Genomic DNA, 13,061 nt, shown 5'->3' with positions numbered 1-13,061 from the left:
TTGTTTCAGGCATGAGTAGACACTCAAGGTAGACCTTTTGTACATCTTCTCTTTTAAAATACATACTTACATATAACTATCAAAAAAAATGCTACCACATCATAGGATAGTACATTGGCCCTTGATGATAATTTTTATCTCATACCTGATAGATCATGTTTTTTCTTGCCTGTTCCTAGACCTAGGCATATGTTTACCTTAGCAGAATTATCATGAAAACTAAACCTAGGATTATCATCATAACTGAAACTAAAATTATACATAGGTAACTGAAATTTGAATTCAAATTCAAATTAGACATTAGTTACCATTTATTTTAGCTTTGGAGCTCCCCCTCAACTTGAGCTTCCAACTTTGTCCTCATTCTCTCTTAGGCTTCTTCATCTTCAATACCTCCTTCTTTGGGCGCTTGCTGTGGTAGTGGCTCCCCCTCTCACAGCAAGTAAGCAAATTATATGATCCTTCTTTGTTTCTTTCTTCCTACAACTTGTTTAGGAATTTTTTTACTTTCTTTACCCCTTCTTGGACTTGTCCGTCTTCCTCGAAGAGATAGATGGTTCCCACTCAACTCATCTGATGAAGAGGGTCTTATATTCTTATTGATTCCCTCAATGATTTGAGTTTGAATTTTATCCTCTTCTTCTTCAATTTTATCTTATACTTTCTATTCTGGGACTTCTTCCTCTTGTTTGAGATTCTCATGCTAATGAACTATTTTATTCTAAATCTCCTTGGTATTTTGCATTTTTCAAATCCATTCAAGATTTTTTGGGCACAACTAAATGGATTTTAAAGTTATAACCTCCATGTCTAAGCTTCTAATGGCACTTCCACTTGTTAACATCATCAAATCACTATAGAAATGCAATGCTTCTCCATCAAATAGATTGTACGGTTGCAATTAGTCCTTCCAAGCAAACGAGTTCCAATACCACTTGTTATGATTGGAAATGCAGTGAGACCTCTTAGATCTTCCTAGCTTTAATACCACTTGTTAGGACTAGTGTGTATAAATAGTCCAATAACTAAAGAGGAATGAATAGCGATTGACCTACAAATAAAATCTTTCTATTCTTGCTAATGGCTAAGCAAGACCATACAAAGTTTTGCAGTGGAAATAAAGTATTACGACAGTTGCTAATTCTAATCGCTAATAAGATAAAGTAAATGCTATTCGGAACCCTCATTCCTACTCAACAACTTATGACTGTCGGTGAGTCACTCTCGAAAGTCCAGCATCTTTCTCCATCACGAATAGCCTCCAAAGGTGGAGAAACCTCTGACAAAAAGTCGTACAATAAAGCTTACAATAAGATGTAGAGGATTAGGCTACAAGGAATACAAGAGGAGTTAATAGATTAGAACAATCCATATTTCACCCGTCTTCGAGCATCTTCCTTAGTCCTTTTATAGCGTCCAATCTCCTTCAATTTTACCTATTCTTACTGATTTACTCATATGTTGTCCATCAGTTCACTGGATCCACCATTCCTTGCTTTTCCAATTGCTTCACCATGTAGTCTACCAACGGCTACCCCAATGAATTGATTCATTCTAGCCCTCATGTAATCATAGCAGATTTATCAAATCAATGACAATTTTTGTCTTTTCTAGTGTAGCTTTAGTCGACTGAAACTTACCATCATTCAACACTAGAAATCAATTGACTCTTTAGTTGACTCAGCTCACTAATTGCCTCCAGTTGACCGAAGCCTCGACTACAATCTTCCTAATGATGGATCTTCACTTAAGTTGAGATCTAACCTCTCCCAAGGATATGTCTTAATTTTTACATATCACACATAAGCTTCCCTTTTGTAGCTTAAGGTTCTTCCACTAGGCACTCAAGTTCCTCATATGCATTATTTCCACGACTCACTACACCTATCATCCTTAACTCGTCCTATACATAGTTCGCCTTCTTCCAACTCCATCAACATTACACCTTGATGCTCTTGTCTTCAATATCTCTGATACCTATACCATTCTTCTCGAATCTCCAGTAGAGCTCGAGCCACCAAGCCATCTACTATGGTCGCACCAAGTCATGCTCCACAAGTTGCTCCAACACCACCTAAATGTTTTTGGTTCTGTGATCCATGGAATGATTCATGCAACCTTATCTGAACTCCATTAGACCTCAAGTCATTGAACATGTTACCTTGGACACGCTAAGTCATCATCCACACTCGACCTCGTTGAGTCACGAGTTACATAGGCTCCATCCATATCCTACCAAGTTCCTACACAACTTAAACACATTTTATATAAACATCAAAACCCAAGGTCGAAACCAACCACTTCAAGCACGATTACCAACAAGGTGTTTATAATTTTTGCATTCTTTATAAAGTATATTTAGTCAATTATTTATTTTTCTCAATTATTCAGTTCTTTTATAATGTGGTGCGACCCTTTCTCAGACCCCGCACTAGCGAGAACTTTGTGCACCCTGCTTCCCCTTAATTCTTTTATAAGATTATTGTATTTTCATTATATATGTTGTAATTTCTTTTCTATAACAATTGTGAGAAGAAAATTAGTTCTCCGAAACCTAGTTTCAAGGTATAAAGTTTTGCCCCTTGTTATCCTATCCATTTTTCCCTTCTTTACTTGGAGTCAAATGGACTGTTCCCTTCAAAGCAAAGAAAGAGGATAGAAAAATTTCCTCAGGACAAGATTGTAAAATATTTCTTGCCCAATCATGTTCTTTGGTAGAAAGAAAGGGGATATATATATATATATATATATATATATATCAACAATTAAAATAGAAAATCATAAATCAAAATAGATTTGAAAAAGAAAAAAAATTAAGCTCGTATTTGAGCTTTATTCCATGAAAGTGATTCTTTGAAATCAAACAGAAGCAATATAGAGAAAATAAAAACAAAATCTGGTTTTGTACTTTTATTTTTAAGAAAGTTGATATTCTCAATTATTTTGTTTACAAAAGTATCCTCTTCCCTTAAATAAAGGCATATGGTATTTTCATTGTATATAAGGTTGTACTTCCCTTTCCATCATGATTATGAGAAGAGAATTAAAATGTAAAAACTAATTTTACATTAAATAAGGAACAATTAGAGACTTACGAGACTAAGAAGCACGGCACTTAACATGGACAAAGATTGGCGATTCCGATCAACAAATTCTGCCATGCCTGAAAAGTAATACCAAAACACTTTCATATAGCCCCTATGTAAACAAAGAATACACACAAATCCAGGTTTCGGAACATAGAAGAAAATAACCACAAACTAATTTGAATTGTCTATGATTTGCACTCTTTAACTAGCATAAAATTCAATAATCCTTCTCAAATTATTAACTCATGAAAATTTTATCAAGGATAGCTTCAAAAGAAAAAAAATCCATGGAACTCACTAGAATAATGAATTACCACTCTGATTCACATAAAGCAAGAGTTTTAGTGTGGATACAATGAAAAACTTGGCATTGCTGGTTTTTCATTATAGACAAGTAATATTTAGTGTTCCCTTGTGACTTCTAAAGGAAGAGTTTTCAGTAGCATACAAAGAAAAGGAAGAAAAAATAAACATGAAAAAGGTAACTCTAAAATACAAAGCAAGGGAAGAACAAATAAACATGAAAAATGTAACTCACTTTCTGATGAATCACGAAGGACCTGCAAATATTGAAGTGCATCAGTTTCTTTCCCATTTCCTCAGAAATATTCACAAGCATCTCAGATTACAAAATGAAGGATGTAGCTAAACAAGACGAAGAGGAAATATGAAAAGAAGAAACACTTTGTATAAGCAACGCTTTATTTTGGTAATTTGCTCTAAGATATTTATATGGTCGGTTTCATAATAATAGTTGATTCTACACCTTAAATGTAACATTATATATGGTTGGTTTCATAATAATAGTTGATTCTACACCTTAAATGTAACATTATATATGGTTGGTTTCATAATAATAGTCAAATCTACACCTTAAATGGTAACATTACATTCAATTGTGAGCATTATCAACTGAACAACCAATGTCCAACTACTTTGGGTTGAACAATCATAGATTCCTGGATATTTGATAACAAATAATTGAAGAGAGTAACAAACTTGGTATCCATTCCAGCTAACCACAATATATAGTGATCTTTTGTTTATTTTCATAAAAATTTAACAAGAATAGTTGTTGTAAGTACTTCGGGTTGGTTTTGATGTGATGAACCAAGTTAGGTTCTACATTTTTGATGTCTTGTGTCTAAGTGTACAGAGACTTAGGAACATAAGAAATCGAGCGGAAGATGCAGCGAGAGAAAAGGATGGCACAAGAAGTGAGTCGACAGACTCGGTGCATCCGAGGGACAAGAAGCCGTGGAAGAGTACATTGGCGGACAAGAAGGACGCGCACAGCGCTTCCGAGGGATGAGAAGCCGGGGAGGAAGGTTACTCGAGGAGAAGGTCGGAGTTGGGTTCAGGTGAGTTCAACTCTAGACGATCGGAGGATCACCCAAACGACCAAACAAGTGATCGGACAAGTCAACACTGAGTTGACTTTGTCCAGGCGCCTGGAGTCGCCCCGGCTAAGTTAGTGATTCGAGCCATTGCAGGGAGGATCAATACTGGAGTCCACGTTAGCAAACTCCAAGCACCCGGACCAAGTCTAGGCCCCCCGACCCTCGAAATTTAATACAACACACTTGTACTTTCAATTCTTTATTATGTTTTTATTTTGTTAGTGCTTAAACGTTGTAAGGGACTACTTCGTCTGTCGAAGGAGCTTGATAGTACACTTTCTACTGCCTTGAATTAGCAAGCTCCCTGGTTGCAAACCAAGTAACTCTTCTTGTTCCCTTTACTTTTTATGTTATTATTTTTGCTTAACTAATGTGTGTTCGTCCTTGCTAAAGTTCAATAGCAAGAGAAATTTTTAACCTTTATTGTAGGGTTATTCATGCCCCCTCTAGCCGGCCTACACAGTACCTACAATTGGTATTAGAGCCCAACCGATTTAGAAGGGCTTACCGCCAGCTAAAGCAAAAGAAAGATGGTCGGATCTAGCATCTATCCACCAACATTTGAGGGGGAGTTTGCATTTTGGAAATGAAAATGGAGATTTTTTCGAACTGACTTTGATATAATGTTAACAATGACATATGATTTTGAAGCACCAAAGGACAATAACGAAGAAATCGATGAACACCTCTGGACCAAAAATTAGTGCAACGAGTTTATAGCAAATAGCAAGGCCGAGTTTCACCTTGTGAGCGTATTACCAGTTGAGGAACTCGACAGAATCAACATATACAAATCTGCCAAAGCTCTCTGGATAAGATTCTGAAACTCCACGAAGAACCAAAAGAAGATGAATCTGACTCTTCGATGGATATCTATTCATCTTCAAAAGAGTCTGAGACTGAGGAGATTGCCGGAACATCACTAATAGCCGAATATCTACCTGAAGACGATGAAAGTGTTTTGGAAGATAGCATCAATGAAGGGGGAGCGTCTACCTACGAATCTGATACGGTAAGTGAGGTACGTAACCTTCCTTCCGATCTTCCAAAATCTTTGAATTAATCGATTAAAAATTATTTCTTTAAAAATTAATTTCGATTAAAAGGTAATTATTGAAAATTCTGTTTCAATCTCCTAAAAAATTATCAATATTTTTCAAGTGTTTTTTCGTACTTTCCCTGTTTTTTTTTTTATCAAAGGGGGAGAAAATTAGAGATTAAGTTAAGGGGGAGATATATAATTTAATATTCTTTTATTGAATTGATTGTAATTTTTTTAATAGAAATAATTGATAATTAACTTATTTAAATTATTGTTTGTTTTTAACCCTAATTTAACTTGAATTATTGCACATCATAAAGGGAAATATTGTAAGTACCCCGGATTAATTTTGATGTGATAGACCGAGTTAAGTTAGGCTCTATATTTTTGATACCCTGTGTCTAAGTGTGAAGGGATTTAGAAATATAAGAAGTCGAGCAGAAAACGCAGCGAGCGAGAAATATGACACGGGAGGCGAGTGGATGGACTTGGTGAATTTGAGGGACGAGGAGCTACAGAAGAGTAGATCGATAGATGAAAAGGACGTGTGCGGCGCTTCTGAGAGACAAGAAGCCGGGGAGGAAGGCTGCTCGAGGAGAAGACCAGAGTTGGTTTCACGTGAGCTCAACTCTGGACGATCGGAGGATCACCCAAGTGTCCGAACAAGTGATCAGACAAGCCAACGCTGAGTTGACTTTATCTAGGCGCCCGGACAATGACTAGGTCCAAGGCGCTCGGAGCAGTCTTGGCCAAGTCAGCGATGCGAGCCGTTACAGCAAAAATCAACACTGAAGTCCACGTTAGTAGACTCCAGGCGTCGAACCGGGTCCAAGCGCCTGGGAACACGATAATCTTTGTAAAGAAGACGTTGTGGAGTGGATCGAGTCGACCACGTCTAGGTGCCTAGACCGGATCCAAGCGCCCAAATCGGAATCGAATCCTGGCTGTAACACCCAAAATCCACTAACCCAAAAGCAACCTGATAAATGGTTAAATTGTTTGAACTAAACAGTCATAAAAGTAAAAAAAACGATATATTTAAACGTTAAATGCTAAAGGGTATCACATAGTTATTTTAATTTAGAAATATATTGTTTTATTTAATAGTAAAAAATTTCAGAATTTATAGGAGGGGATTTATCTTAAAGGAGCCGGACCCATTAGGTTGGGTTTTAATGGGCTAGACATCACCTACTATATAAATAAAACCCTAAGGGGGGAGGGGGGATTGAGAAATCTCGAACAAGGCTAGAGGGGGGTCTTGGAGGAGGCGGCAGCAACTGTGAGGAGGGTTGGAAGAGGAAACAAAGCAGTTCCGCAACTTCTTGAAGGAAGAACGAGGCCAAAGGACCTTCCCATCGTTGCTCCTTATCATCGCCCGTGCCAACACCCAGCTTTTGAGCACCAAGGCACCTCTTAAACCTTTTCTTTATGTGCCATTTGGATTATATTATGCACGCTTTAATATTTTTGTATGAGAAATCTTGAGGTTTAGTTTCACAACCCTTATACTGATTTCCCTATGTTATTTTGGAGTTATATGCATGGTTGGGATGGTTATTTGAGGTTGCGTGCAGCAGATTTCAAGGGGCGTTTGGGGGTTGTGCGTAGTAGATTTTTGATGGTTAATTGAGGTTGCGCGTAGAAGATTTTTAATGGTTATTTGAGGTTGTGCACAACAGTTTTTTTTATGGTTAATCAAGGTTGTGCACAACAAATTTTTGATGGTTAATTGAGGTTGTACGTAGCAAAAGTTTTATGGTTATTTGAGGTTGTGCATACCAGATTTTTTATGGTCATTTGAGGTTTGTGTGCCGCAGGGTTTAAGGGGTAGTTGCAACAATTTTTTTTTTAGGGGTATTGTGTGTGTGTGTGCAGTAGGTTTTGATGAATACTCGGTCACCTTACGTCCGAGGAAGCTTAGGAGTCGTGGCAACATCATGAGTAATCGCAACACATTCAAAAAAAAAACGAGTATTTTAAGTGTTTATTTAGCTTCATGTAGTTATGTAGCTTAATGATATAAATGTTTATTGAGCTTTACATAGGCTAATGATATGCATGTTTATTATATTTTACGTAGGTTAATAATATGCATGTTTATTGAGCATTGTGTAGTTTAATAAGATATGCTAAAGTTATGATGCATGTGTACCTGAATGGAAAGAATGAAAAAAAATGATAGTAATGATGAGGATTAATGGAAATTCTACAAAGGTCAGGACCCAGTACTAGATTTCATATTTGGCCACGGCCCAGTGACGAGAGTTCTTGACGCCCACTTGGTACCATGGTTAATCTGATTGATCAATCAAACAAAGGATAAAGGATAACTAATGCATCTCCACCCAAGAATGATATGATAAATGCTAAAGGATAGTGCTATGGAATGTGATGATTTTAAAGGATATACAAAATGTTGTGTGATACTCATAGTTTAACGTTTTATGGTAGATGCCTATATGCATGTTTACTTGTTTCTTTGACAATAAATTTCAAGTTAGGGTAGATTTAATGATACATACAGCTGTTTATGGAATTCTTGCTATTATGATTTGGAGGTGCTAAGTTAGACTCATTAGGTTTGATTTGTGGCGGTGAAGAAGCGGATGGCGTTGGAGGCTCGGACCCTTGACCGGACAAGACTGGACAGTATACACTAGAGGACCTTTCGATTTTGCGCAAAGAATAAATAAACAATATTTATGATTTAGAGAGAATAAAATAGCATTAAATTTAGACCTCCAGGATGTTTGACTGGTTTATTAATTACAGTCAGTTTTTCTTATTTCATTGGAATGTTATATAGTGCATGGAATGTAAACGAAAAAAAACATAGGGTCATTTCATTGGCGCCTGGACCGGGTCCAAGCGCTCGAGAGCTGCCAAGTCAACAAACGGATAACTTTGACCAGTGGACTATAAATAGAGCCCTGGTCCTTGAAGTTTAATACAACACACTTGTACTTTCAATTCTTCATTCTATTTTTATTCTATTACTGTTTAAATGTTGAGGGGCTACTTCGCCTCCAACTCTGTATAAGAATGAGCTTGATAGTATACTTTCTACTACTTTGGATAAGCAACCTCTCTAGTTGCAAACCAAATAACTCTTCTTGTTCCCTTTACTTTTTATGATATTATTTTTTCTTAACTAATGTGTATTCGTCCTTGCTAAAGTTCAATAGCAAGAGAAATTTCTAACGTTTAATTGCAGGGCTATTCACCCACCCCCTCTAGCCGGCCTACACGGTTGCCTCTGTAAGGAAAAAATTGTTGAAACTGAATTCTTATTCTAGCTTCATGGCATATAATTTGTCTAATCTCTTAAAGAAAAGTTATTTATTTATCTGATCACCATATCAAGTTAGAGTTGTGGTATTGTATCTATGGTTTCAAATGTTGATTTCTATCAATGTGACCTAAACATTTTCATTGTGATCACCAACCAATATTAATATTGTCAATCAGCGCAGAAAAATGTCGCCCATGCAAACACAATTTTAATAGTACCAACTGAGAGTAAGTCTATCTTGACTGATACTATTCAAACCTGACCAAGACAATAAGATTTTATTCATTACTCATTTTTTTATTTTGTTAGTAAATCATAGGGAAGAGATGAAGCACTAAAAAGAGGAAACAAGAAGCACCAATGAACAATATTGACAAAGATAATAAGATTCTCACCCATAACTCATCCTTCAATTTTCTCAGTTGTCACAAGAAGATAGAAACACTAAAAGAAAATGGAGGAGGAGAGGCAATGCACCAAATGGAACACAATAGTAGCAAAGAGGAGTAGCACCAGAGTCAAAGCATATCCATATTTTGAATTTATAACTATTTTAGTTTTATTTGTGTGAGTTCAAATCCAAGTCCAATGATTGACTGATATATTTATGAACATGTAAAGTCCAATAATAGATATTCTAGGCCCATTATTAAACATGTGCCTTAGAAATACATGTACAATGCTATTTGATGCACGCTACGATTAAGTATTCCGAAGGTATAATCATTAGTCAAGATATTTGCCAAATTTTTGTTTGTTTTAGAAAATTTATTCAATTAAACCAATGCTCTCATCCGTGCATGACACTTAATTGAATATTAGGATGGTATAATTATTAGTCGAGCTATTTGTTACACTTCCAACCTAAAATGTTTAACTTAATTAACTTTTTAATTGCTATAGATTTATTGGAGGCAAGTAAGCTAAATGGAAGGATTCTAGAATTAAACTTGATCTAGGAACACTTTAAAACATGTAGAGGATGCTAAAACTATACTTCTAAACTAGAGATTGAAACTCTAGCGGTGAATGTTGCTTTAAGCCTTGATTGTATCCTCTAAACACTGCTAATATAGGATCAAAGTCCAGATGAAAAAAGTGAAAGTTGTTTCCACTGTTGAAGCATATGCAAAACTACATCAACCATCTCACGAACATGGAACCTAATTAATTGGGGCGCATGACTTCATGAAATTATAGTATCTTAAGCTGAAAATAGTTGACTTGGATGATTCACTATATTTAAGAATTTGTAACAACAAAGCTTTTATCCCATTAAATGGGATCAGCTATATGGATCCTCCCACACTTTATTTAAGAATCTTCAAACAACTAAAAAAACTTGATGTTGTTTAGAACTACTGTTTCATTTGTAACTTGCTAAACTATAGAGCTTTCTTTTTCAAACTAATACTCTCTAGAAATTCCATTGTCAATCATTTATTTGCCACAAATTTAAATTATGAGCTGAACATATAGGAGGGTATATAAATATAATAAAATTAAATTGTGTAAAAAAAATAGATACAAAAATATGCTAGTTTTTTAGTGTAGCTCAGACCTAGGTCGAAGAAGTTGACTATAGAACACTAAGTAGAGAAAGTGTACTACTATGTTGAATTATACATTAGGCTTTGTATGAGGGAACTGCTTTAGATTTCAATTGTATTCAATTGAGTAACAAGCAACTCGTCCAAGTAGTTGAAGGGGGGTTACTTAAGTGGTTGGAGTCAAATCAGTAATAAGACGTGCAATGTGGTAGAACAGGATTAATCATTCAAAGATTTGTTTGAAGTGGTTAATTGCAGTTAGTTTGTTTTAAGTGGTCACTTGTGCACTGTGATTAGGCACTCCCTTACAAGTATTCTTCTCCTTAAATGTAGATGAGTTATGTAATTTTTCTCACCTTTGGCTTAATATTTTAAGAATTTTAATCTTATAATCACCTCTAGTCATCTGTGTACCACTTCCTGCCCCTTTAGTTTAACTACTTACATTTGTCCATACTCCAAACTCCCCATCTGATGACTCCAATCTGACATTACCTCAGTTGAACTTACACACCCACCTTCCATTCTAAGTCAGCCAAAGTGATATTAATTCAATTGAACTGTTCTGTTAAGGTTTCTTAATCTCTTCTAGGTGGAAAAGCCAGAACCCCTTTAAGCCATCATTCCACCCCCTGCCCAAGCTTGGGAGTTGCGATAAACTTTATTCTCAGCCTCCCGCACAACTAAAGGCTAAAGCTAAGCATTAGAAGATTAGGGTTTACCGTATTTTAAGCCCCTTCTCCATGCTCCTCGAATTGGCAGGGCATGCTCTTTTCCACCTGATTATATAAGCATCTTACAAAAAAATTTGATGCTGGGCTCTGATTCCCTTTGATCCACTCATAATTCAGCTGTTGAAAAGCTAAACTCGAATATTAGTCGGTTCTCTCCAAACTCTTGGTACCATCTCCTAGTATTTTTAGTTGTAAGCACTGCCAGTGATTGAAGCAAATGAAACACCATTACATGAGAGAAACTGAATTTTCTTCTCCTAAATATAAACAATAATTATCCTCAAATAGGATTAAAAACTAAAGAAATTCTAATTTCCATCAAATGACAAGAGAAAATAGCTTCATTTCACAACCTTCTTGGCTGATATTCACCTAGTGCTTAATATCCATCTTAAAATCACCAAAGAGAAGTAACATGACACTAAGAATGTCTCAGAAAATCAGTTTCTCTACTTTTATCATGAACTTGAATGAAGAACTTAATACAACAGTACTAAAGGTTCCCCTAATCTGGTAATTGCCAAAATGCCATTGAAATCTTGATTCTAACATTTTCCTTTTTCTTGCAGACGTTGATGTAATTAAACAAAATTGATGTATTATAATTACTCAAATAGGATTACAACCCAAGTATTTATAGATTCCAAAATAATAAACTAATCAAAACTAAGAACCTAAACTAGGAAAATATAAAACTAATCTATTTGTACTTATTCTCATGGTCCCTCTCAAAGTGGAGCTTAGATATATATATGTCCAACTTATTACATAGAAACATAAATGTAGTAGATAGCGGCATGATAGAGATGTCAACAATTTGTCCTCGCGAAGAAGTGTAGAGCATACTAATTTTATTATACATAACAACTTTGCAAATGAAGTGGCAATCCACAACAATGTGTTTAGTGTGTTCATCGAACCTGGATTGTTTGCAATGTGAATAGCTTTTGATTGTCACAATGAATATTCATTAAATCTGTAATGTTAAAGCTGAGTTCTTCAAGAAAGGATTTTAGCCACATCACCTCACAATTTTATGTGCCATTGGCCTATATTATACTTTCAACACTAAATTGTGCTACAACATTTTGCTTTTTTGTTTTTCCATATTATAAAGTTGCCTCCAAAACATTGATGCAAAATCATGCAATAAGTCTCCCATTAATACTAAATCTCGCCATCAAAAAGGCATTAATATTTAGTTGTCCATATTTCTTGTAGTCACAAGTCTGAGCTGCAGAAATAACCTCTTGTAATATAGGATAAGGCTACGTACAATAGACACAATATGGTCCAATCCTTCCCCGTGACCAATATTGGTGGAAGCTTTGTGCATCAAACTGCCCTTTATTAAAAGAAACCCAAAGGTAACTCCACATATGAACATGATCCACCAAGGTTCAAAATTTCGAGTCATGTCGGAGTTTCGATTTCTGATTGAAACAATATAATTTTAGTATCATATCATGTATACGATTTTGATACCTTTTAAAATATAAAATATATTAATTAATATAATTTTATTAATATTTGATTGCTATAGATGTTTATTATTATGTTATATTGGAGATGTTGAATTTTAATTTTAATATTATCTCTTAATATGTTTAATGTTTATTGAGTAAAAGCCGATTTAGAATTAAATGAAGTCCGTCAAGTAGACATAGTAGGATCAAGTAGATTTATACAAGATATAATTTGAATTTATTTTGATTAATTTAAAATTAAAGCATATTTATATATAGAATACTTTAGTTCGTTAGTAGTAGTATTTTTTATAAAGTTAAAAATTATATTGTATTTAATTTTTCATCTTTCTTAATAATTTATTTTCTATCTCATTAAAGTCTTTTTCTCTATGTTTATCTACGTAGACAGATGAAGGAAAAAGATAATCATCCTTAAATAAGTTAAGAGGTTTATTTTTTTCTCTCTGTTACCAATGTGAAAA

General features: G+C 35.1%; 1 protein-coding gene across 2 annotated transcripts in view; it reads right to left on the bottom strand.

The window, feature by feature from the left end:
• Positions 1–11,119, bottom strand: part of LOC121984358 (probable sodium/metabolite cotransporter BASS4, chloroplastic) — a 28,615-nt gene extending 17,496 nt beyond the window's left edge. The window contains exons 1-3 of one of the 2 annotated variants that reach the window (XM_042537249.1): positions 11,099–11,119; positions 3,628–3,649; positions 3,096–3,163 (exon numbers count right to left, since the gene is read on the bottom strand). In XM_042537249.1, coding sequence (XP_042393183.1) covers positions 3,096–3,161 — 66 coding nt within the window. In that variant the 5' untranslated portion in view covers positions 3,162–3,163; positions 3,628–3,649; positions 11,099–11,119. Of the gene's footprint in view, positions 1–3,095; positions 3,164–3,627; positions 3,650–11,098 lie in introns of those variants that run through there. The other variant, XM_042537250.1, reaches the window with a different exon arrangement.
• Between the last annotated feature and the right edge of the window lie 1,942 nt (positions 11,120–13,061).

This window comes from Zingiber officinale, chromosome 5B (assembly GCF_018446385.1).
Source record: "Zingiber officinale cultivar Zhangliang chromosome 5B, Zo_v1.1, whole genome shotgun sequence".
NCBI lineage: Eukaryota > Viridiplantae > Streptophyta > Magnoliopsida > Zingiberales > Zingiberaceae > Zingiber > Zingiber officinale.
The sequence above is the reverse complement of the archived record's forward strand: the minus strand, read 5'-3'. Positions and strand labels throughout refer to the sequence as shown.